Source organism: Nannospalax galili, unplaced genomic scaffold (assembly GCF_000622305.1).
Source record: "Nannospalax galili isolate Female #2095 unplaced genomic scaffold, S.galili_v1.0 scaffold455, whole genome shotgun sequence".
Taxonomy (NCBI): Eukaryota; Metazoa; Chordata; class Mammalia; order Rodentia; family Spalacidae; genus Nannospalax; species Nannospalax galili.
In genome coordinates this window covers 626,889-650,790 of record NW_008335815.1, presented here as the reverse complement: position 1 = coordinate 650,790, position 23,902 = coordinate 626,889, and the positions used below count along the sequence as shown (strand labels likewise).

General features: G+C 43.8%; 1 protein-coding gene across 2 annotated transcripts in view; it reads right to left on the bottom strand.

Moving 5' to 3' along the window:
- Nucleotides 1-23,902, bottom strand: part of Notch2 (notch receptor 2) — a 156,731-nt gene that overhangs the window by 13,060 nt on the left and 119,769 nt on the right. For both annotated transcript variants that reach the window (XM_029562266.1, XM_029562267.1), the window contains exons 17-26: nt 21,397-21,516; nt 20,880-21,032; nt 14,060-14,288; nt 13,029-13,230; nt 11,256-11,409; nt 10,693-10,877; nt 9,605-9,737; nt 4,451-4,687; nt 1,817-1,929; nt 148-653 (exon numbers count right to left, since the gene is read on the bottom strand). In XM_029562266.1, coding sequence (XP_029418126.1) covers nt 148-653; nt 1,817-1,929; nt 4,451-4,687; nt 9,605-9,737; nt 10,693-10,877; nt 11,256-11,409; nt 13,029-13,230; nt 14,060-14,288; nt 20,880-21,032; nt 21,397-21,516 — 2,032 coding nt within the window. The remainder of the gene's footprint in view (nt 1-147; nt 654-1,816; nt 1,930-4,450; nt 4,688-9,604; nt 9,738-10,692; nt 10,878-11,255; nt 11,410-13,028; nt 13,231-14,059; nt 14,289-20,879; nt 21,033-21,396; nt 21,517-23,902) is intronic.

Here is a 23,902-nt window from a genome sequence, read left to right as displayed (position 1 = left end):
TCAGAGCAGCATGTGATGGGACAAGGCTGGCACATCTGAAAAGTGGAGGCGGCCTGGGCTGAAGCACTGGAGGGGTTAGGAGCAAGAACGAGAAGCTGAAGTGTGTTAGTGACATCCCCTCGGCTTCCGGAGGCCCGGAGCTCTTACTTGCAGGTCTTACTGCTCCCCTGGCATTCGAAATTGTCAAACAGGCACTCTGCAGTGTTGCACAGCTCGTCACACTCGTTGTTGATGTACTCCCAGCAGCGAAGCGATGACGTGCAGTTGGCCCAGGGGTCCTCCATGGTGAGGGAACAGTCCCCTCCATCCCATTGGCAGGCGTGGCTGTTGCAGGCCTCATCACAGACGCCATCTCGAGCCTTGTCGGCACAGTACTGACTCAGACAGGTGGCAGGAGCGGCACTGCCGGGGACTGTGGAGAGCTCACAGTGGCTACCCCAGAATGGTGGGGAGCAGCGGCAGGAGTAGTAAGGAGGCTGGCGCTGAGGGTAGCAGCTGCCCCCGTGCTGGCAGGGGCTGCTGGCACAGCCTGAGTCGCAGTCCTGAGGGTTGGGGCAGAAACAGCGGGGGCCAGAGGCAGTCTGCACACAGTGCTCCCCTCTCCTACACTTCACTTGGCCACAGCTGCTCTGGCATCTTGCCCCGGAGAAGCCCTGGAAGAATTGGGGAAGAAATGAGGAGTGCAGGTGGACTTGAGGGCTGTTCCCCCTCTCCCTCTCCTCCCCCTCTTTAACATACCCCTAGGAGATAAAGACACTTGGTTAAGATCCTGTGCAGCCTCCTAGCCCAAGGTCTAGAAAATGACCTCCTCAAATCAGCCAACAGGTGAGGGGCTTGATGGTCCCATGGGACAAATATGGCATTCCCTCAACTAAGAGCTCACTTTTAGGGGCTGGAGATATGGCTCAGTGGTTAAGAACACTGGTTGCTCTTGAAGACGACATGGGTTTGGTTTCCAGCACTCATATGGTGGCTAACACCTGTCAGTAACTCCAGTTCCAGGGAATCCATCACCACCCTCTTTGGGCCTTCGAGAGCACTGCACACATGTGGTGCATTTACGTATATGCAGGTAAAATTCATACACATAAAATAAAAATAAATAGCAAAAAAGAAAAAGAGAGCTCAGTTCTAGAAATGAAGCCCCCAGGTGGGAGGGGTCAGTGACCCTGTATGGACAGCCCCTTCTCCAGGTATCATTAGGTCATTCCTGTAATAGCTTTAAGGTGTGGAAAGGTCCTACGGACGTTTGGAATCTGTGGAAGACTGCCATTTTGTTCTTCTACTTCTTACTTGGCCCAAGCTAAGGTTACTGGACAGGCATCCTCTTGATGATACCGCATACACAATGATCTCTATTTAAGGGAACTTTTAGCCTTTGGCAGTGGCAAAAAACAAAAAGAAAAAAAAGTATGTACAGCAAAATTCAGCTTCTTTCCTAGTTTGAGAAGAATTTACTGTCAAATGGTTCCTGCTAATGAACAGGAACAGACCAGTGCCTCACTCAGCCTGGCTGGGGGGCTGCTGAAGCTCAGGCCTGGGAAGCCAGAGGCAGTGGCCCTATTTCAGAGGGCACTGCAGCACTTGGAGGTTTCCCTTAACGCTCTGAAGGCCGACTGTCACAACTGGGAAGCTTACAGTTTCTGTGTGTGCTGAAACAACTTTACACAGGAAAAGCCCCAGTGCTGTGTTCTGACCTGAGCTAACACTGGCATACTCTCCCACCAGGCAACTTGAAAACCCAGGTAGAATCTCAGCTTTGTCCCAGAGCATATGGAAGACAGAGTGCCCCTTAAATCAGCTGCAGGTCACTTACTGGGGGACAACGACAAATGAAGCCATCAGGCATGTTGCTGGCCACAGCACAAGTCCCTCCATTCAGGCAAGGCATTTGAGGGCACACATCCACGAAGGTTTCACAGTGGCGGCCTAAAGGCAGAAGATAAAAAAACAGTTTTAGAAGGCTGAAATAGTAACTTTGAGCCACTAAACATCACCCACTGGGATGGGAGCCAGGCTCAGATGCAGCAAGGGGCGAGAGAGGCCAGTACTAAGTCTACAGGGCTGTGAGAAGACGCTTGATGGACCTCAACATGAAAAGCCATGGCTGTTTGGAGTCCCTCACCTGCCTGGCCAGTGCAATGAACACACATGGAATCCACCCAAAACTTGACTCCCACAGGGACAGACACAAAAGTGACTCCAATTCCATTCAAAACAAAAACAAAACAAAAAAACAAAGGAAACTTACATCTTCGCTTTTGTAAGCTGGGGGATATGGTCAACAACTTTTTGTTCACACTTACTTCACAGGAGAAGCTACATCAGGCCAGCGTATCTAACTAGATGCTGGTAGTTTAGGGAGAATTTTCATCCGGGTTGTCTCTTTGTAGTTATTTTGGATTTTGTGTAGTCTGACTGGTACAGCTTTAAAATGAACCTGAGTTTTCCCAGAGTTAATCTCCTTTAGATCCAGTTCTAAACCAAAGAACATCTGCCTGCGGCTGTTCCCTAACAAACTGAACTGGCAGCTGGAACCAGGGAGGAGGACTCAGCTGACGCCTTACGGCAAAGGATCCAGAGATGGGCTCCATCTGGCCTCTGGTCATGTGGGAGTTAAAAGAGTTAAAATAGCAGTATTTCTGGCCCTTCAGAATTAAGAAGCTAGAGTTGGAAATGCCTGACTTCTCTAATCATAGCAGCAGACATTGGTGAGAGCAGCCAGCACCAGGACACAGGGACCTGGAGCTCCTCACTGTTCATCTTGGTGATGGCATCTCCCACAATGCAGCCCAGGGGTCATGTTCATCCATAGGTGTGGACATGAACAGACAGTGTTTCCTGGCTGTGGGAGACTCATTCAAAGTGTCTCCATAACTCTTTCCTGACTCTCCCTTTGTAAATGCCGGCCAGTGTTTCCAGAATCCTTGGAGGCAGCGAGAGAAAACAGGAGCCCACACTGCCCCAAGAGGAACGTCAGCCAGAATGAACTGTTTGTCTTTGAGTACTACCGTGGCCAGGCAGCTTCCATATTGTAGAACTCCTCCCATTCTTCATAAAATTCCAAGATTCTTAAAGGTAGCATATACTTAAAATTGGAATGACGGCTGGGCGTGGTGACACATGCCTTTAATCCCAGCACTTGGGAGGCAGAGATCTCTGTGAGATAGAGGCTAGCTTGGTCTATACAGCAAATTCTAGGCCAGAAGGAGCTTCAGGGAGACCCTTTTTCAATAAATAAATAAATAAATAAATAAATAAATGAATGAATGAATCGAAAGGAAGGAGGGAGGAAGAAAACACTGAAGGGAAAGAACACAGGCCAGACACGGGCTTAGTTTAGTGGTACCCAGCTGGCCAGATGATTAGTAAATAAGATGATCGCATGGATCAGACTTTCAGAAAGAACACACCCAGCATAAGAAAGACAACTACAGACTCCAAAATATACAAGGCAGATTGCAGATCTGATGACCCTGGCACATCTAGATACAAGCAACTATTTCAGGCCCTGAAAGCCACCACAATGCCCTTCTCCAGAAGTGATCAAGAAGTACCTGAGACACAGCCCCCACTCTGAGGCAGAGTCAGCCACTTATGCCTGCCATGAAGAACAGGCTAGGCTTGTGGCCAGGCCTCAGCTAAGCAGGGACGGCTGTGGGCACTGCAGCTCTCCATCTGTACTGAATCAGATGCTTTTTGGACCTGGTCCTCTAAGTGTTCTAGCAGGTGCTAAGCTGCTCCAGGTCCCAGAGTTAGAACAATGACAGTGACAGAAACTGCAAAGTAACTTGTCATCACTTGTCAAAAAAGACAGAGTGGTGCAACCAGAGCCAGGTGGAAGGCTCCCGAAAACAAAGGCTCTGTCTTCCTCAGATAAGCAACTGGTGGGTATATAATGTGGGGCAATGAGACAGCACCCAGCATGATTGTGCTTAATGTTTTTGGACAGTGTGTTTAATGGGTAAAGACAGCAGATATAACCTGTGCACTTTACCTCAATCAAAAAATGCTATTTCGCCCAACAACTGCCAACATATTATTTTTCATATTCTTGCCATAGCATGATATAATTAATGCATCACAAAACAGAGTCTCTCAAACTGGGTATAGTGGTATGAACCTTTAGTTCCAGCACTTGGGAGGCAAAGGCAGGTGGGATCTCTGTGAAATCAAGGTCAGCCTGGTTTACATAGCAAGTGTCAGGCCATCTGGAGCTACAGGGAGACCCTGTCTCTAAAGAACAACAAAAAAAAGTCTTTTCAGGAAAAGGTAGAAACTGTTTATAACATCCACAGTATATAGACCTAAGGACTGGGCCCTTAACCTAAGCTGGTCTTGGCTTTCTGTAGGGAAAGCTCCACTTGTGGCTTGGAGGAGGCATGTATGGCTTGGTCTGCTCACTGAAACCTTCTGTGGAACCGAATGTTGGGAACTGAGAGGTTCTCACCGGTGAAGGCCCTGCGGCAGACACACTGGTAGTCATTGGTGAGCTGAATGCAGTCCAGGCTGCCCTCGGAGCTGCAGGGGCTGGACAGGCATTCGTTGATGTCCCCCTCACAGCGCTCCCCAGCAAACCCGGGCAAGCAGCGACAACTGTAGCCCCCGATTCGGTCCACACACTGGCCACCATTAAGACAATGGGGGCCTCCGGCACAGTCATCAATGTTCTCTTCACAAAGCAATCCTGGAGGAGAGAGAAGAGATATAGAATGATGAACATCTCCAGAGCACTGTTCCTCAGCAAGGGACAACCACCCTCATAGGACTTCAGAAATCAGGTAGCCTACATTCCTCAATCTACGGTGGGATCTCTTATCTGGGCAAGGCAAAACACACTTTGGGTCCATCCAGTTGCCACCATCCTGGTGAGGAGCCTAAGAAGAGAGTGCACTAGCATTCACGTGTTCTCCCCATGACTCAAGGATGAAGAAGAAGACTGAGGAGTAGGAATCTCTATCTGTCCCACCTCAAGTAGGGGGCCAAAGCTCAAGAGAGAATCAGAAGTCTTCAATAAAAATATAAAAAGAGCTCAAAAATGAACATAATTTTGTAAATATTTAGATTATAACTACACAAAAATATGGTAAGAATTGAAACTAGATTAAAAAAATTTTTTTTATGTGTATGGGTATTTTGCTTGCAATGTATGTAAGTGTACCACGTGCATGTAATGCCCATAGAAGCCAGAAGAGAGTGTCGGAGCCCCTGGAACTAGAGTTACAGATGGCTGTTAGCCACCATGTAGGTGCTGGGAACTGGACCTGGGTCCTGTGCAAAGGCATCAGTGCTCTTAATCACTGAGTCATCTCTCCAGCTCTGGGACTAGATTTTAAGCGATAAATATTTTGTTTTATAATCACCATTGTTTTTTTCCTTTAGAATAAGTACAGTAATGTTTTTGAATTTAAAAAACAGTGGAAATATCTTGTGGAGAATTCAAAGATTATTCTAGTTAAACAATGAACTGCAGACATAAATAAATCATCTAGTACAAATATCTGCAAACATTTTTTAGAAAAACCACAGCAGTGACTATTTCACAAAAGACTTTTATTTTGGAGACAGGCTCCCCCCATAGCCCCAATTGGCCTAGAATTTGCTGTGTAGACCAGGATCTCAGAGATCCGCCTGCCTCTACCTCCCAAGTTCTGGAATTAAAGGCATGCACCACTATGCCCAGCTTAAGCCTCCAATTTTAAAAGGTCAAAGAAAATATTCCTATAGCCCTGCTGCTTGCATTTTCAAGAGTGCAAGACCTTAGCTGAAGCAGAGCCTAAAAGGGAAAAGAAAGAACTTCTGCATGGTAAGCCTCTATTTCCAAAGACAGGATTCTCAAGGGCCATCTTAACAAGAGTGTGCTGCCCTAGGTGAAACTTTTGAGAGACACAAACGGAGATTTGAACAAATGGAAAGGCACCACAGGCGGGGAAGACTCCTCACAATAAAGACATAGGTATTCCCTACAGAAATTCACAAATTTAATGTGACTTCCATAAAAGATGCCAGCAATATTTTTAAGGGACAAACTGATTCTAAAACTATATAGAAAAACAAATCATAAGGCAGGAAAACATGAAGATTCCTTCTTAATTAAAACAAAGTTGCTGGTGAGTTAATAGGACACAAAGAACAACAAAGACAATCTCTACCAACACCCAAGCACACATAGGACTTTAGAATTTGATAAAAGCACCATCTCAAATCATTGTATGAAACATCAAATATGGGCCTGGAGAGATGGCTCAGCAGTTAAGAGCACTATCTGCTCTTGCAGAAGAACTGGGTTCAAGTCCCAGCACCCACATGGCAGCTGACAACTGTCTATAACTCCAGTTCTAGGGGATCCAGCGCTCTCTTCTGGCCTCCATAGGTACTGCACAACATGAGTGCAGTTACATACATTCAGGCATAATGCTCATACACATAAAATAAAAATTAAAAAAAAACATCAAATATTTCATGGCCATATGAGAAAAGTACTCCAGTGGTCTAGTAATTGATGAAATATGGAAGAATTCCTTTAGAACCTCAGTTCACAGAGGTAATGCAAAACATAACTTATATGTGAGAAGCCATAAAAAAGATAGGCAAATTCAATGTGATTAAAAATAATTTGCATGAAAAAACCACCACAAAAAAAATCTAAAAGATCAAACCCCAATATCCTGGGAAAGTATGTGCATCATACATCACAGACAGATACTTTCTGTAAATATTAAGAATCAACACTATAATAGAGAAAAGTGACAGAGATGGATCTTAGGAACAGGAGAGGCAGATGACTTCCTGGAGACCGTGCTTAACTGCACTGAGAAGAAAGCTTCGGTAGGCTGAGATCTTATAACTCGCACAGCCGATTAAAATTACAACTGCACATAATATCCCACCCAACAATTCCATTTCTGAAAAATACACTTACATGCAATCAAGGAAAACTAGTGCCTATGACTGGAGCACTGGTTAAGCAAAAATATATAACATCCATAAAGGGGGAATTCTGATGCTACGACAGTATCGAGGAAGTTCAATATTGTTAATGTGAAAAATACTCCAATTAGGTAAAAAGGTCAAGAGCAAAACAATGTCTCTAATATACCTTCAGAGTTGAAGGGGGGATGAAAAACTATCTCTGTATTTGGCTCCCAAGTACATAAAGAAAATTTGAAGGGTAACAATTTTACCACTCCAGTGAGACACATAAGACCAAAAGTGCTGACATCTTCATGGAGAAGGAGCACTCAGTGTGTGAGGGGCTGGACGTGCTAGGAATTCATCCTTTACTGTATTTTTTATGATATGGATACATTCCTGTCTATGTCTTCATGCATATATTGCCTTATTAGCTATTCACATATTAAACTGGAAACGAGAAAGCGGAAGTAGAAAAAAACAGTACGTGCTCCCAATCTCACAGGATATTTGTCATTTGGGACCATGAATAAATCCACATGAATGGGACCACCAGTAACAGACTATCAAGTGAGAGCGAACTCATCCTCAGCCTGAAGTAAATTGCAGGGGTGGGCAAAGCTGTTATAGTTAGCCTGTACACCGAAACTGGAGGTGTACCCAGGATAAGATCCAAAGTGCAGGAGCATAGTACTAAAAACAAACATTGAGGCAACTCTCCAATGGTGTCAGAACTCAAGGCTCCTGGAATATTCATAAATAGCTGGCTAGGTTAAGCCAGGATGAATACATACTGTTCCACATAACTAAAGCACACAGGTGTAGTTCAATGACTACTAAAGTAAGGTAAGCTCAGAGATCCACACTTACATACATTTTGATTAGAGCACAAAAGATAATCTTGGAAACATCAAAAGGGAAGCAATATGTTACATATAAGAGAACATTAGTAAGGTCAATAGCTAATTGTTCATTAAAAACACTAGGAGCCCCAAATCAGTGAGATGAGAGCAGAAAATGTCAATAGTAATAGTAACTATTATTCTAAGCTGCTATTAAGAAGTATTCAGAAAAGGTACAAACTTTGTTGCCTTATGAAATGATCCATTCTGGGACTGCACATGCCTAACCAGCCAAGTTTGTGGTATCGTACAACATTCATGCACCCTCCTAGACTCCCAGCCTCCAGTGACAGATGAAGACTAGTATGGTTTCTAACCCACGCTGTGAGAGGCAGCAACTGATGGATGCCACCTCCAGATGGAGTGAGAGCTGCACGGCCCTGTAAGTCTGTCTATTCACCTTTCCTGTGGAAGCCTTGCAGACTCAAGTGTTTTAGGCTACTTACCAAAAATACAGAGAAAGGGAGCCCAACACCTATCAGAGTCAAGTGATAAAGCAGCAAACACCCAAAAAAATTCCCAAACAAAGCCGCTATTGCGTTATTTGAGACTTCAGAATATGTAATTAGATATAACCAAAATTACAGCTTGTCCTAACCAATACCATTATTTAAAAGAATTAATTAGCCAGGCATGGCAGTGTATGACTACAGTGAGTTTAAGGCTGGAGCTACCTGACACTCTGTCTCAAAATGGAGGCGGGGGTGGGAGAGAAAGAATATGAGTTAATATGGATTCCAAAGGAGAAGACAGAATTAATTTAGTTCATACCTTATGCATATAGTTTGATTAATGTTGGATGTTTTAAAGTATAAAAATAGACCGTGTCTCAAAAAAATGAATGAATTATAGAGTGATAAACCAGTAATGAACTGGAATGGACTTTGACTTTTCTTTTGAACATGGATTTCTAGAAGAGGAAACAACTTTCCTTCCCATATAACAAACCTTAAATAGTTAAGAGTTGATTCTCCTTAGTTTTCTCTTCCCCTTTAACCCCTCTCTCCAGGAATGACCCTGTTAGAGGGACATTTTTCTTTGATCTCTAGAAAGAAAAATTATCCAAATTCACTGGCACAAAGGTCTAAGACAATAAATATGAAACCCCAGAAACTCTTCCTGCCTGGTGCCGACAGTAAACTTCCCACTGCTGTAGATGGCCTTTCACAGACTTTTCACAAGGCTACTCAGAACCCTCACAACTAAGATCTCTTCTAAAAAGTAAAACTCAAAGCTCCTTCCAGGAGCTGGTTTGGAGACAGTGGCAATACCCAGAGCAGAATGAAGGTTCTCCCATCCACAGGCTAGGGCGACTCCATTAACCTACGCTAATTAGGGAAGCTCAGCCTTCCGCCACCAGCCTCCTCCCTGGGATTAGGACACTAACCAAACATTTTCATTTCATTCACTCCCCTCATCTTGTGAATACAAGACTTGGCTAGTTTAAAACAGTACAAGAGCAGGTATGTGTGAATTACTTCTCTTCAGGAGGCTATTAGCTGCCTTCACTTGAAACACCAAGGAATCTTGGTCAGGCTAATTTTTTTTTTTTGCAGTGTCCTATCAGCTGTACATTCTGTGCTTTCTGGAGCATGAGATATCAAACAACCAAACAGAATGGAGAACATCAATCAAAGCTGGCGGGAGACGAGAGCATACAGAAGAATGGAGATGTGAATGCTGGTAACAAAGTTCCTCTTACTGTCTAATTTTTTACATCACTTCAGCACTGAGAATGCATTTACAGGTGAGGGAACGGCCTGGGTGGGAGGGTAAGGCTGACTGCATACCCCGAGTGCCAGGTGGGCATGAGCACTTGAAGTGGTTCACAAGGTCGATGCAGGTCCCTCCATTCTGGCACGGCTGGTTCTGACACTCATCCACTTCATACTCACAGTTGACACCTTGATACCCTGGAACACACTGGCGGGGAGAAGGACAAGAAGTATTGGTTCGCTACTGGAAATACCACATGAGCAAATGAGATCATGAGTGTTCCTGTACCTCGGCCCCCATTCCACTCAGCAGCTCTGTGCCTTTCTATAATCATCAGTCTCTGCTAGCAACCTTGTGCAGGGTCAACTTCTAGCTCACAAGCATTTACTGATTCCTTTTATAGCCAAAAAGCCACTTTAAAAGGAAGGCCAAGATGGAATGTTGTCAGGGTTATTTCCATATGACTCCTGTCAAAACTTCTGTGTAAACTATGCAGTCCCTCCTATGTGACGAGGACCCTAAGACTCAATCAGCATGTAAAGTTTGAGACTGGCACTGGCAGGCTTTTGAGTTAATAAGATTCTGGTCTGCTATGAAACAAACAACCCAGGTAACAGCAGAGAAATCATTTTTTTCCTGTTGCTTGGTGGTCTGAATTGGAATTAAGTTCATGTCTCTGGTGTTTTGTTAACATCTGATTCTAACCTTTATCAGTCCAGACATTAAAAAGACATATACCTAAATATTATACACTGTAACATTTAGCGTGGTGCTATGGCAAAACAGCTCAAGCAACACTTTTTTTTTTAAAGAAAATTATTAGTTCACTGAGCAACAAGTGTGTGTAAAGTGGCCACGGGGCAAAGGGGTGACTCCTTCGAGTAACTTCGCCTATCTTGGTCACCGTTCAAGAAGTACCAGGGACTAATGTGCTAGGTTGGTCTAATGGTCCCCAATATTGAGAGCAAACCTGTTAAGGGGGGGACAGTTCCAGACCTCTTCTTACCTGATCTATGCTAAAGTATTGCATATCATGGTACAGGGGGAAAAAGGCTACGATGGGGCTGGTAAAAATCTATAATCTGCAAGACACTGAACTCAGTGTTTGTTACAACTGCATAATCTCCCAGGAGTCCTCTGAGCTCAGTTCACTCTTCCTCACCTCACATCTGTATCCTCCGATGAAGTCGCTGCAGGTGGCACCATGTTGGCATGGATTGGAGGCACACTCATCAAGCTGGTCTTCACAGTAGCTCCCCGTGTAGCCCAGCGGGCACTGGCAGTGATGAGTGTTACCAGCATTGATACAGATGCCCGAGTGCTGACACAAGTGCTCCTCGGGCACGCCTGGGAAACCAGGTGGAGAAAGACGTATTAGAGAAGAGCACATGACACACACCAGGTCAAAAGGATGAGCAAGTGAGCCCCGCCAGTGCAGGCTGGTTGAGATTTTCCTTATTCTCAGATTTCATTCCTGGCTAGTTCTTTATGACCCTCAGGACTTGATCTGCATTAAAAAAATAATCATGTTCTGAAAGGAGAATGTGTTTTAATTTCATTCTAAGCACCTTTGTGGGATGTCTAAACATGTCCTCTACCCTTTCTTCAGTCTTGCCCATTGAGGGCTATCCATCCTCTCTTATCACACATCAGTGATGCTATCCGCCCTTAGGTACCACTGGCCAGCCAACATGTCAGTGCCTGACCCTCAGGGGCACAGCTCACCTTTCTGGAAGGCTGCTAGTTTACAGGACACGTTGAGCACGTCACAGTATGCACCATCCCATCCAGGTGGACAAAGGCACAGGGACTTTGCCTTCTCCTGAACACAAGTACCTTTGTTTTTGCATGGAGACCGGCTGCAGAGGTTCACCAGGGTCTGAGGCAGAGGCAAGGGTGCACATGCGTCAAAATCCAAATACCAGAAATGAAGAGAGTAAGTTACAATGTATTGCAAGAAATCAAAGGAAAGGACTCTAATTTGAAAAAGAAAGGAAAGCCTTCAATGAGGCCTTAAACGAGGCCGTGCCCTGGATGCTGCTATTATCTGTGGTCTTATCTGTCTCACTTGTGCAACTTATGAAGCTCTTACCCAAGAAGTCTAACAATTCTAAACTCAAGTTGATTATTCTCAATGCTCTAGACATGAATACATGAACATACCCTGCCCACAGGGAAGATCGGTAAACAATCTAAAGTCCAGTCATAAACCTAGGCTGTCAAAGAATGTACTGTGAAAATCAGGTTTTTGAAAAACACGAGGCAGAGAGGAAGGCTGCATTCCTGAGAGAGCTTGCTGGCTGGAAGGAGGCCCGTGGAGGGCGGGAAGAGGACGCCATCATCACCACCATCAGCATTTGCCATCTACATGAGTAGGGGAAGCAGCAGCCAGGAGAACGCGCTCCCGAGCACAGAAGCTGCTCAACAGGTGGAAGCGGCCGCTTCCTTGTCCCACACAACCAGTGCCTTCCCAAGTACACCCACCAGTCAAGTTAACTCTTGCCGCTTATTCCTAAGTTCCCTTACTATTACTGAAGAGGTAAAATGGCATAAAATTAAACAGCGCCACTTGCCATGTGCTATATGACCTAGGAAAGTCTACATATTGCCCTTTGGGGGAGGGGGTCTGTTTCTCGTCTATGCACTGAAAGGTTAGATTAGTCACATATGAGGACTCCTTCCATCCTAAGATTACATGAAAATTTATATATTTGAATTTTAAAGATACGTAGTTTGGTTATGACAAGGTTAGAACATTGCAAAAAACATGATCATTACTAATTTACCTGCTAGTTGTTGAACCTCACCTTTACAGATTTTGATTATTCTGTCCTAATAGTGTTTGAAAATGAAACATCCCCCGCAGGTTCATGTATTGAGGGTGTGGTCCCCATATGGTGACACTATTTTGGGAGGTTTAAAAAACCCTAGGAGGTGGGTCAAGTTGGGAAAGTGGGTCACTGAGGGCATGTTTGGGGCGCTACCTCTTGTTCCTGGCCCCTTTCTCTGCTTCATCACTGCCATGAGGTGAGGAGACTTCCTGTACTGATTCCTGCTGCTGCCACACTCAGCCTCAGGCCCAGAAACAAGGAACCCACTACGGCCTGAAACCTCTGGACTGTGAAACTCTGAAACTGTGAGCCCAAGTAAGTGTGCTTGTTTCTCTTAGTACCTGTAACAGAACCAGAAACTAACACGTTGCTCTCTCTGAGCTTCAAAGAGGTCTATGTGCTTACGGTTATGTGTGTTTTTCTTTAGTTCTTGGCCAGTCTCTTGAAACAATCTTAGGTTTGTTAATCCATTTCACATACATTGCTGGAGTCACCAGTTTGGAATCTTCAGCTATTAAGAAAATGGCCCAGATTCGTCTCAGGGACCATCTGAGATTTAGAATAGTCTCTTTTAGACAGAGCTCATTTCTGCCTAGGAAGGAACTAGATGTAACGCTCGGCTACTGTGCAAGAGCTGAGTGAGTGGGAGGAAGCAAATGCAAATTACCTGACAGTTTTTCCCAGTGTAGCCCAAGGGGCATGTGCAGCGGTAGGTACCCAGGCCATCAACGCACGTCCCCTCATTCAGGCATGGGTGAGAGTTGCACTCATTGATATCGTGGAGACAGAAGGGACCAGTGAAGCCCACAGGGCACAAGCAAGAGAAGGAGTTGATCCCATCGACACATGTTCCACCATTGAAACAGGAGCTGAGGAGCAGACAGGAGGTAACATCAGTGACATGGCTGGGCCTGATACTTACTGACTGTGACTTCTAGAATCAATGATGTTATGGAGCAAACACCTCTGAGCATCCATGTGCCCAAGAAGTTTTACTTTCTTCTAAGCTAGATCAGGGTTCGGAAGCCCCAAGTGTCAACTTCCTTTCCACTACCCAAGTCTTAGGAGTCTTAGGAGTCTTATTTAAACGTCAGGGCTTACTCTAGAGTCCAAGAGAAAATGAAGTTTTCCAGGTTTTATCCACTGTTTTGTGGTTTTCTACATAGCATATTTTATCATTCAGTCAAACTACTCTATAAGAAACGTTGCTCTTAAATAGCTTTTCCCTCTAGACTTCCCGAGGAGACTAAACATGCTGCTAATGTAATCAAAATATGTGAAACAAACTCCCAGAAAGTACTCAAAGAGGTAACAAGCCTGGAGAGAAATAGAAATCTTTAGGTCAACTGTCAATTGAAATGAACAAGAGACCAAGGGGAAAACAGAACAGAATTAAGAGCTTGCTCTGTTCCGCAGCAAGAAATAAGTGATGGTCCATACTTGGAGTTACCAATGGTTGTTAGCCACCATGTAGGTCCTGGGAACTGAACCCAGAGCCTCTGGAAGGACAGCTAGTGCTCTTAACCACTGAGCCATCTTTCTAGTCTACTACATGCCTTTCAAAAACTGAGCAATAAGATAGGATTGTGGAGTGGGACCCAAGTGGTAGCCTCATCCCTGTCCTACAGTCCCAGCATGAAGGTTTCTCTCTATTTCTTTCCCCTTAAGACGCTGCCGGCCAGGTGCACGGCTGCTCACCTCTCGGTGCACTCGTCAATGTTGTTTTCGCAGTGCACGCCATCGAACCCCGACGGGCACTTGCAGGTGTAACTGTTGACGTAGTCGGAGCAGGTCCCTCCGTTCTTACAGGGCTCACTCAGACACTCATTCATGTCTGTCTGGCACTTATCTCCAATGAAACCAGGAAGGCACAGGCAGGAGAAAGTGTTCACTCCATCCATACAGGAACCTCCATTCTGGCAAGGATCTGAGGCATTCCAAAAGCATGAGCGCTCAGAACAGCAGCATTGGTTTAATCTTAAACTTGTAAAGGTAACAACTTGGCAGCACAATTCCAACTTTTATACTTGACTTCTTTACATTTATTTTACCAGGACTCTCCAGATATGAAAGCAAATTCAGCTACACTTGCCTGATATTTTTGTTCTGTTTAATATGTGGGATAAACGTAATCTACAGTATCACCATTTTATAAAAGTAATAGAGTCATAAACTTGCATTGGTCCTCTATATTCCTGCAAATCAATTATGTGGCTTAACACACAGGTCATCAGGAATACTAAGATTTTTTTCAGCAGGTGCTTGTGGGGATTGTGGGGTGGGCGTTGACAGTCTATGTATTCATTCTGTTCCAGAAACATTATAGGAATCAATCACCTCCCCATGCTGCTCTGTCATCTTATTTCTTTTTTGAGTGTTAAACAGCCTCAGGAGACAAGGTGTTTTTAAAACTATTTTACAATCACATACTTAATCTTAGAACAGTTCCACTCACAGCAATGTCAATCAACTTGGAACCATGATCATGCCAAGGCCCTCCACAATACAGCAATAAAACCATGATATGGCTACTCCTCCAAAGGACCTTAAATTCTAGTTGCAAAACAGTTATAAACATAAAATTAAAACTAAGCATTGAACTAAAAGGTAAAGTGAGTCCTATTTCGTTAGAGGGACATTTAACACACTCCAATTCATATAAACTAATTGCATTCTAAGATTTACTGCAATCATTAAAGCTACAATAAACTTTATCCTTTCTTAACTTCAAGACACAGTTAACTGTATTTTTCTATAGAATGTTTTAGGAATTTGCTATAACTTACCCAATGGTTTTTAACTCACTATAAATATTGCTGGTCCTAATTCATGTGTAAAGAATGTTTTAATGCTTAATACTCAAATGACAATGTGAGAAAGGAATCCAAATGATCTCATCTCATTTCTTATTTTCTCCATCAACTGTCCCTTGCATGTATTTTTTTCGCTGTAAAAATGATTTGTCTTTCTTCCCTAATAATCTTAGAGCTCATGAAGGAAAGGTTGAAACAAACTACTATGGGGGAGAAACACCAGAAAGAACTAAGCAGGAAAATCCTCAGAGTAGTGTACTGAGGTTTATGCATATCCATTCACTCACAGTGTCGTACCAGTAGGGACTAAAGAGAGTCCTGAGAGAGCACTGTCTTAGTGAGCTACAGCAGCCCTAGAAAAAGGCTGCTCTGGACCCACAGAACAAACCTAGAAGTAAGGTTTCAGGAATGGAATTCCTGCACAAACCTTAAAAATGTTTAACAGATTTTTTCAAGTTCAGTATGAACAATGTAAAATTGCAATGTTTGGCATCCAACAACAACAAACTGCCAGGCAGGCAACCAAGTGGGAAGTACTAGCTGTAAAAGGAGAGAAGATCACGACTGGATGCAGACCAAGCATCTGACACACGGCAGAATGCCAGATAAGGACATCTAAAAAGAAACTAACAAAATAACTGCAGATAACTATACATAACTGTCCTCCATCTAGCCAGGCTCAGCAGCTCACACCTGTTAAGTCCAGCATTTGAAAGGGCGGAGGCAAGAAGGCTGCTGTGAGTTCAAGGCCAGCCTGAGCTACAGGGTGAAACTTTGTTAAAAAAAGAAAGAAAGAGAAGGAGGAGGAGGCAGTGCACACCAGCATGAACACAATAAAAAGAGAAAAGGTTACAGGAAAGACTGAAACGGAACTCCAGAGGAAACAAATACAACACGAGTGAAGGACATACTGGAAGGGATCAACAGCAAACAAGACAGAGCAGAGGAAACAATTAGCGAGTCTAAAGTATCGCAAGACACCTTCAATAAAACACTGGGGGGGGGTGAACATTTAAAGGGAAAAGAACACTGAACACTGGTGAATAGAGAGAGAATTTAAAACAGGCTAAGACATAGTTAATGGAAGTTGTAAATGAGAGGGGGCAATGTTTTTGAAAAAAATTTTGACTTTGGACCCATATATCGCAAAAGATCAGTGAACTTAGGTAACAAACATTAAGAAGAAACATACTCTATCAACAAGGCATCATAGTCAAGCTGCAAAAAATCAATAGGAAAAGAATACATTAAAGGTAGTTATAGAGGGGCTGAAGAGAGGGCTCAGTGGTTAAGAGCACTGACTGCTCTTGCAGAGGACCCAGGTTTGATTCCCAGTTCCCACATGGCGGCTATGAACTGTCCTTAATTCCAGTTCCAGGGGAATCTGACACCCTCTTCTGACCTCCATGGGCACTTCATGATATGGGTGCACTTACACACATGTACACAGTACATCCATGTACATAAAATTTAATAAAACAATAAAATATAAATATTTTCTTTTAAAAAAGGAAGCCAAGTCCTCTGCAAGAGCTATCAGTGCTCTTAACCTCTGAGCCATCTCTCTAGCCCCCGGGTTTGATTCCCAGCACCCACATGGTGGCTACAAACCATCTTTAACTCCAGTTCCAGGAATCCGAAGCCCTCTTCTGACCTCTGCAGCATTGCACAACACGGGTGTACTCACATACATGCAGGCAACACACTCATACACATAAAACAAAAATAATAGAATAATAATAAAAAAATTTTTTAGAGGAAGCCATAGGGGAAAAGATTACACATAAAGGAATATGCAAAAGAATTACAGCAGGGGCTGGAGAGATGAGATAGCTCAGTGGTTAACAGCACTGACTGGTCTTGCAGAAGGCCAGTTCAGTTCCCACTACCCATGTGGTACCATCCGAAACACCAGACCTCCATGGGCAGTGCACACATGTGGTGCACTTACGTACATGCACACAAAACACTTATACACATAAATTAAAATACAATAAATATACATTTTAAAGAAGTATAGCAGATTTCTCCTCATAAATAATGCAAGGAGGGCAACTTTAAAGAGCTGAAACGGGCTGAAGAGATGGCTCAGGCTCAGCAGGTAAGAGCTCTGGCTGCTCTCACAGACGACCCCCATAAATAATGCAAGGAGGGCAACTTTAAAGAGCTGAAACGGGCTGAAGAGAGGCTCAGGCTCAGCAGGTAAGAGCTCTGGCTGCTCTCACAGACGACCCTGGTTCTGATCCCAGCTCCCACATGGTGGCTAACAACCATCCTTAACTCCAGTTCCAGGGGAATCCAACGCCCTCTTCTGACCTCCGTGGGCATTGCACAACACAGGTGCGTTTACATTCTTGCAAGCAATACACTCATACACAGAAAATAAAAATAATAAAAATATTAAAGAGCTGGAAGGGGAAAGTCAACTAAGAACTATATTCTGTGTAAGAACATTTTTGCACGCCAGGCATGGTGGCAAACTTTAATCCAAGCACTCAGGAGGCAGAGGCAGGCAGATCCCTGTGAGACAGAGGCTAGCCTGGTCTACATATCGAGTTCCAGGCCAGTTGAGGCTATAGGAAGACCCTGGCTCAGTTGAGGGTGGTGAGATGGCTCAGTTGGTAAAGGTGCTTGCTGTGCACCCTAGCAACCTTAGTTCAATTCCTGGGACCCACACAGAGGTGGGAAGAGAGAACCAACTCCACAAAGTTGTCCCCTGACCTCTACTCACGCACTGTGGCATGTACACACACTCACGCATGCACAATAATAAAAAAAGAAACTTAAAAAACTTTTAAGAACATGTTCTGGCACGTAAGAGCAGAAGCAATTCACTTATCAGGAAACAGGAATGACATAAAATATTATGGGAATTTCTTCTGGCAGGAAATGTAAATCTACACAAAAGAATGAGGAACAGGGATTGTGAATATAGGGGAAAAAATAAAGGCTTTCAAATATTTTAAACTTCTTGAAAAAGCTTATCATGTAAGCAAAATTAATACATTTGGAGGTTTAATGATATGCAAATTATATAAACAACAGAACAGAGGCCAGGAAAGGTGTAAATACAAGTACTTTCACAAGGCTCTGGACCATGAAATGTAGGTCAGTGTAGATCATAACGGGCTAATGCTGTGTGCTGTAAACCTACAGCCACAACAAAGCTGAGCTAATGTGCTACTGAAGAAATAAAAGGGAACCATTAGCTGGGCCTGGTGGTGTGGCCCTGGATTCTCTGCTGCTCCGGAGACCTGCCGGGGCTACCGGGGGAGTTTAAGGCCAGCCTGAGTCACTTAGCTGGACCCTATCTCAAACAAGCAATGATAAAGAATACGTAATTACTCCAAAAGAGAGGGAAAGGGAAACATAAACCAGAACAGGGATGAAGTAATTAGCACGATGACCAAATGTGAGCCCATTAAATTTAAAATGTCAACGTATCTCAGTTAAAAGACAGGTTGTCAGAGTGGAAAAGAAAGATCCAATATATCCTCTCCACAAGAAAGCCAATACAGACACTGATAGGCCAGAAGTAAACAGATGAAAAACATGCACACTAATGATATTCCAAAAACAGCCTTGTAACGTGTTAGCATCAACACCAGGCAAGCAGACTTCTGAGCAAGGGAGAATAACAAAGGTCAAAGAAGGTACTGTCATACAGATTCAGTGGACAAGGACACAACACACTCTGTTTGTATGTACCTGACTTCATCTTAAAAGTATGTTAAGCAAAGACTACCAGGTAAACAGACAAACATACAATGATTTTGGAAGATTTCAATATCCCTGTGTGAACTCATAGAACACCAGGGAGGATACAGAAGACCTGAACAGCATTACTAACCAAGCTGAACTAAGAACTCGCAGAGACCTGGACACACATTAAACACACATCCTTTTCTCTCAGAGAAGGAATAAGTGATCAATATCAGATAAAAGAAGGAAAGCCATCATGCATCTTACAGATATTAAAAGTAAAATAAAGTACTATTATGAATGACTCTGTGCCAGGAAATTTGAAAACTTGGATAAATTCTTAGATGAATTCTTTGAAAGCAATTTTACCTAAGCTCAATCTAAAATCAAACAGCCTAGTACAGCATTACACATGGTAACAAAATTTGAAAGTTTCAAACTTGAAGATTGACTTGAAAAAGTTAAAATTTTGTAAGAAAAAAAAAAGTTTCCATGTCTCGTTGTTTGGAAGAGGTTTATACCATGTCTTCCAGGAGACAGAGCAGAAAGCATATAACTCTGAAGAAATTACAGGAGGAAAACCCAATGACTCAGATTAGGCAGAAACTTATTAAAAACTTCCTCTTTGGAAAAAAATCAAAAGAAAAGCTATACATTTGGAGGAAAGAGTTGCAAAGCAAATATCTGATGAGCCAGTTAAATCTAGAATACAAAGAACTCAAGACAAACAACCCAAGTTTTTAAAGTAAGTAAAAGATTTAAATAGACATTTCACCAAAGAAGATGTGATCATGCGTAAAGAGCACACAAAAAGGTGGTCAGCATGACTGCAAGGAGGGCAAGCCCAAGGAACACCTGCCCGATCAGCCCCTGTAGGAACGAAAACGAAAACCACCATCTGTATCAAGTGTCACTGTGCATGACGTTTAACTAGCTCTTTGTATAATTCTGGTGGGAATGAAAATGGGACAATGGCCTCAGAAAATATATTTGTGATTTATTAGAACACACAAGCGTCACATCACTCAGTCTATGCTTCATGATTTATTTCAGAGAAATGGAACCATGCATTTACACGCCCATTCATAACGGCTCTATCTGTAATACCTCAAAATGAACAATATGCCCACCAACCAGGGAAGAATAATCCAAAAGTCTCAAACTCTGAAAAAGCTCCAAAATCTGAAACCATCTGAGAGACAACATAATGCCACAAGTGTAAACAGATTCCACATCTGATTTCATGTGATGGGTTGCAGTCATAATGAGTGAACTTTATATTAAGACTGAGTCACATCCATAAGATGAGACTATTCCAAAACCTAAGAAAGTCTGAAAGCTGAAAGCTTCTGATGCTAAACACTGCAGATCAAGTATCCCCACCCTAGATATCCACAGTGGAATTGTAATCATCAACAAAACAAACTGCTGGTAAAAAGAACAACATGGACCAGTCTAAAATAAGATTAACAAGAGTCACAATCTCTTACCCCACAAAAACATGTTTTTATAGTTGTGTTTATAGAAAACAGTTAAAAGTATCAACTAATATACAGGGACAGAAGCACATCTGTGGCTGCCTGTGACAAGGATGTGGAGCTGCAGGTTAATGAAGAGGGGTGAGAACACTTTTACAGAACAAAGATGTTCTGTAACATCATGGGTGATGGTTCTGGTTACCATTTTGCCAAAGTTAGACGAATTTTACACTTCAGAAATCTGCAGGGTTTTTTTCCCCCACATTTATATATTTATTGTCCTTAAATACACATGTAAGAAAAACTACCAGAGCACTGTCCTTACTTTGTCAATGTTTGTCATAGAGAAATGCTTAAAAGAGACTGCATGACCTTGACTCCTAAAGACAGTAGCTGCAGATGGAAGATTCAAATACTAGTGTCTGATACAGCTGATGTCAGTGTGAGAGGCATGGCCTTCACTGCACTGCTCCCTCTCCCTGTGAGCTTCCCTCTCCCCAGCTGGCTCAGGGGCAGCGTACTTACTGGCCAGGCAGTCATCGATGTCCTCCTCACAGTCCACACCACTAAAGCCGGGGGGACACTCACACATGTAGCTGCCCTGGGTGTTATGGCAAAGGCCATGGTTCATACAGGGCTTGGAGACACACTCATCAATGTCAATAGTACATCTCTGACCTAGAAAAAAAGAATAATGAACAGTCAGTCTTTGGACACTGATTCCCACAGAAATCTAGGTTGGGGGTGGGGGAGCTCAGAGGTGCGTGCAGCTTCCTGAAGGACACCTGACTGGTCTCTTGCTTTAGGAAGTCTCAAAAAGTTTCTATGTCCCTAAGACGTTGTTACCAACTGCTAATCACAGTTTGAGACTCTTGGGTGTGAGTGTCCCAGCCAGCAGAGCCTCCCTAAAGATGACACCTAGGAAGGTGATCTGAGCGTTCCTCAATGACTACAAAGGCCACAGGCCTCCCATGCCACCTCCCACATCATGTGACGACCCAACCACCTTGTTTAAAGTACAGAATGCACCCCATGTCATTACCTTGCCACCCAGGAGCGCACAAGCACGTGAAACTCTCAAAATTCGGTGCTTCTTTACAAACAGCCGCGTTCTCACAAGGGTTTGGGGAGCAGGGAGCCAACACTGTTTGACAGTTCTTGCCTGGAAAGCAAATGGCAATTTGCGATAGCCAGCCAAGGCAAAGAGCAAGAAACTATAAACCCAGACGAGTTTGGGACTCCCGCCTGTAGCAGTGGGTGACAGCCTTTGGAATCTGAGAGACCCTTGGTCCTTTCAGCCTGGTTTTGTAACCTTGGGCAGATTATTTAAGTTCTCTGACCCTTCTTCATAAACAAGAAGAGCATGTTCCCACAGAGGATTTTTGAGGATTCAGTAGAAAAATGCACCCCAAGTCCTACTCGCACAGAGTAAGTGCCCAGCCTCCGCTGGGCTGCTACCAGCTTCACTGTTACCATGGTGAGTGGCTGCGCAGATTTGGACACCTGCATCAGTCTGGTAAGATGGCTTCTGCATCTCCAGAGCTGAGACAACAGCAGAGACGCTTGGCCTCACAAAGAGGCTGCAGCCTGGCCTCCTGCTCCTCAACCTCCTACTGAACTGCTCTGGAGGAAAGAGTGAGAGCTGAAGGCACAGCAGGGGAGGGACACAGGGAGGCAGCCAATTGCTAGGCAACCTCTCCTTAGATCAGGAAGACTCTGAGGTCCACCCACCAATGCTGCCTGCCTAGGTATGTTACCTATGAACTCATAAAAATTAAACAAATAGAGGGCTAGAGAGATGGCTCAGAGGTTAAGAACACTGGTTGTTCTCACAGAAGACCTGGGTTTGAATCCCAGCACCCACATGGCAGCTAACAACTGTCTGTAACTCCGGTATCCAATCCCCTCTTCTGACCTCCGTGGGCAGTGTATGACATGGGTGCCTTTCTGCACATCCAGGCAATACACACATACACATAAAATAAAAATAATAAAATTTTTTAAAAATTAAACAAATAAAAATGCTCTTATTAAAAGGGTGATCTGTTTTTTCCATTTTAAAAAGATTTTATTTTTAATTACATGCATGTGGGTGTAATCTGTGTGTGGGTATATGCACGTGAGTGCAGATGTCATGGAGGTCAGAAGAGGATCTTGGATCCCTGAAGCTGGAGTTACAGGAGGTTGTGACTCACCTGAAGTGGGTGCTGGGAGCCACATTCTGGTCTTCTTAACTGCTGAGCTATCTCTCTAGCCCCGAGGGTTATTTTTTAATTTTTAATTTACATTTAACTATTTGCAGAACTATTTGTCACAGCACACGTGTGGCAGTCACAGGACAAATTGCTGGACTCAGTCCTCTCCTATCATGTGGGTCCTGGGGATCAAACTAGGTCATCAGGCTTGGCAGTAAGAGTGTGTACCCACTGAACCATCTCACCAGCCTACTCAGGTTGTTTTCAAAGTCAAGTTACAACTAGCTCGACTTTAACACTCATCCTAAAGTTCTGTACTCTGAAAGAAAAGGATTACCATGAATCTTTCTCCAATACCTCCAGTGGTCAGTTTCTAAAGCATCTGAGCAGACCAGTGGATTACAAGAGGAGGCGGTGCTCCTTAATTCCTTTTTGCTGGGAAAACCCCAAAATGCTTAGAGCTATTAGCCACACAGAACTAATATGCTCATCTGTGGCGTTTTGGACAAATTTGCTTCTCTAAAATCATATCGTTTTCAGTTCTTTAACCAGGATACTTCTCTAAAGAAAAATCAACAGCCAGCATACAGCCAATAGTCTTGGCATATTTAACAGCACATTAACAAAAGATTATTTCAAGGTGAATGGAGCCCAGAGACACACAGCAGGTAGGTCAGTGATGCTGCTGGGCATGGTGATGCCTGGGCTTATCTCCCTCAGCCGTCAATTCTCTCTCAGTCTACACAGTCATGGATGATCTTCCCACTACCAACAGATAGGATAAGCACCCTCTCTATGGAATGCCAGTATTTATACTGTTTTTGCCTACAGAGTTAGGAGTTTCTGTACCTTGATTTCAGGAGGCGGGCAGGCGGATGCAGTTTCCCTACATCACTGTTTCTCCACACAGGACAAAGAGAAGAGTGGAGAATCAAGTTTTCCCCACACCCCTGACCAGCTTGCTGCACTACACAGCTCCAGCCAACAAACAGCCCGGGACTCCAGGGAAGCACAAGCTCAGCCATGTTCCTGCCTGTCAGCTGCCCACCACAGAAACAGGCAAAGCCATGGCCATGTTTCTGTTTTGTTCCTCATGGATGAAGAAAACATGAGGAGGAGGTAAAAGGCCCCAACACAACCAACCATAGCACCGCAAGAGTAAGACAGGAAAAAAAAAACGAGGGCTGTGTCAAGCACATGCCAAAAATGCCACCTGAAATAGAACACCTGCTGTGTGATGACATCACACTTGTGTCTCCCCTGTGTGTGTGACAGCTGCGCAAGGGGCAGTGCTTCTGGGAGAGGTGGTGAATGTGAGGAGTAAAGGGCAGAGGGATGGAGTGGCACTTGACA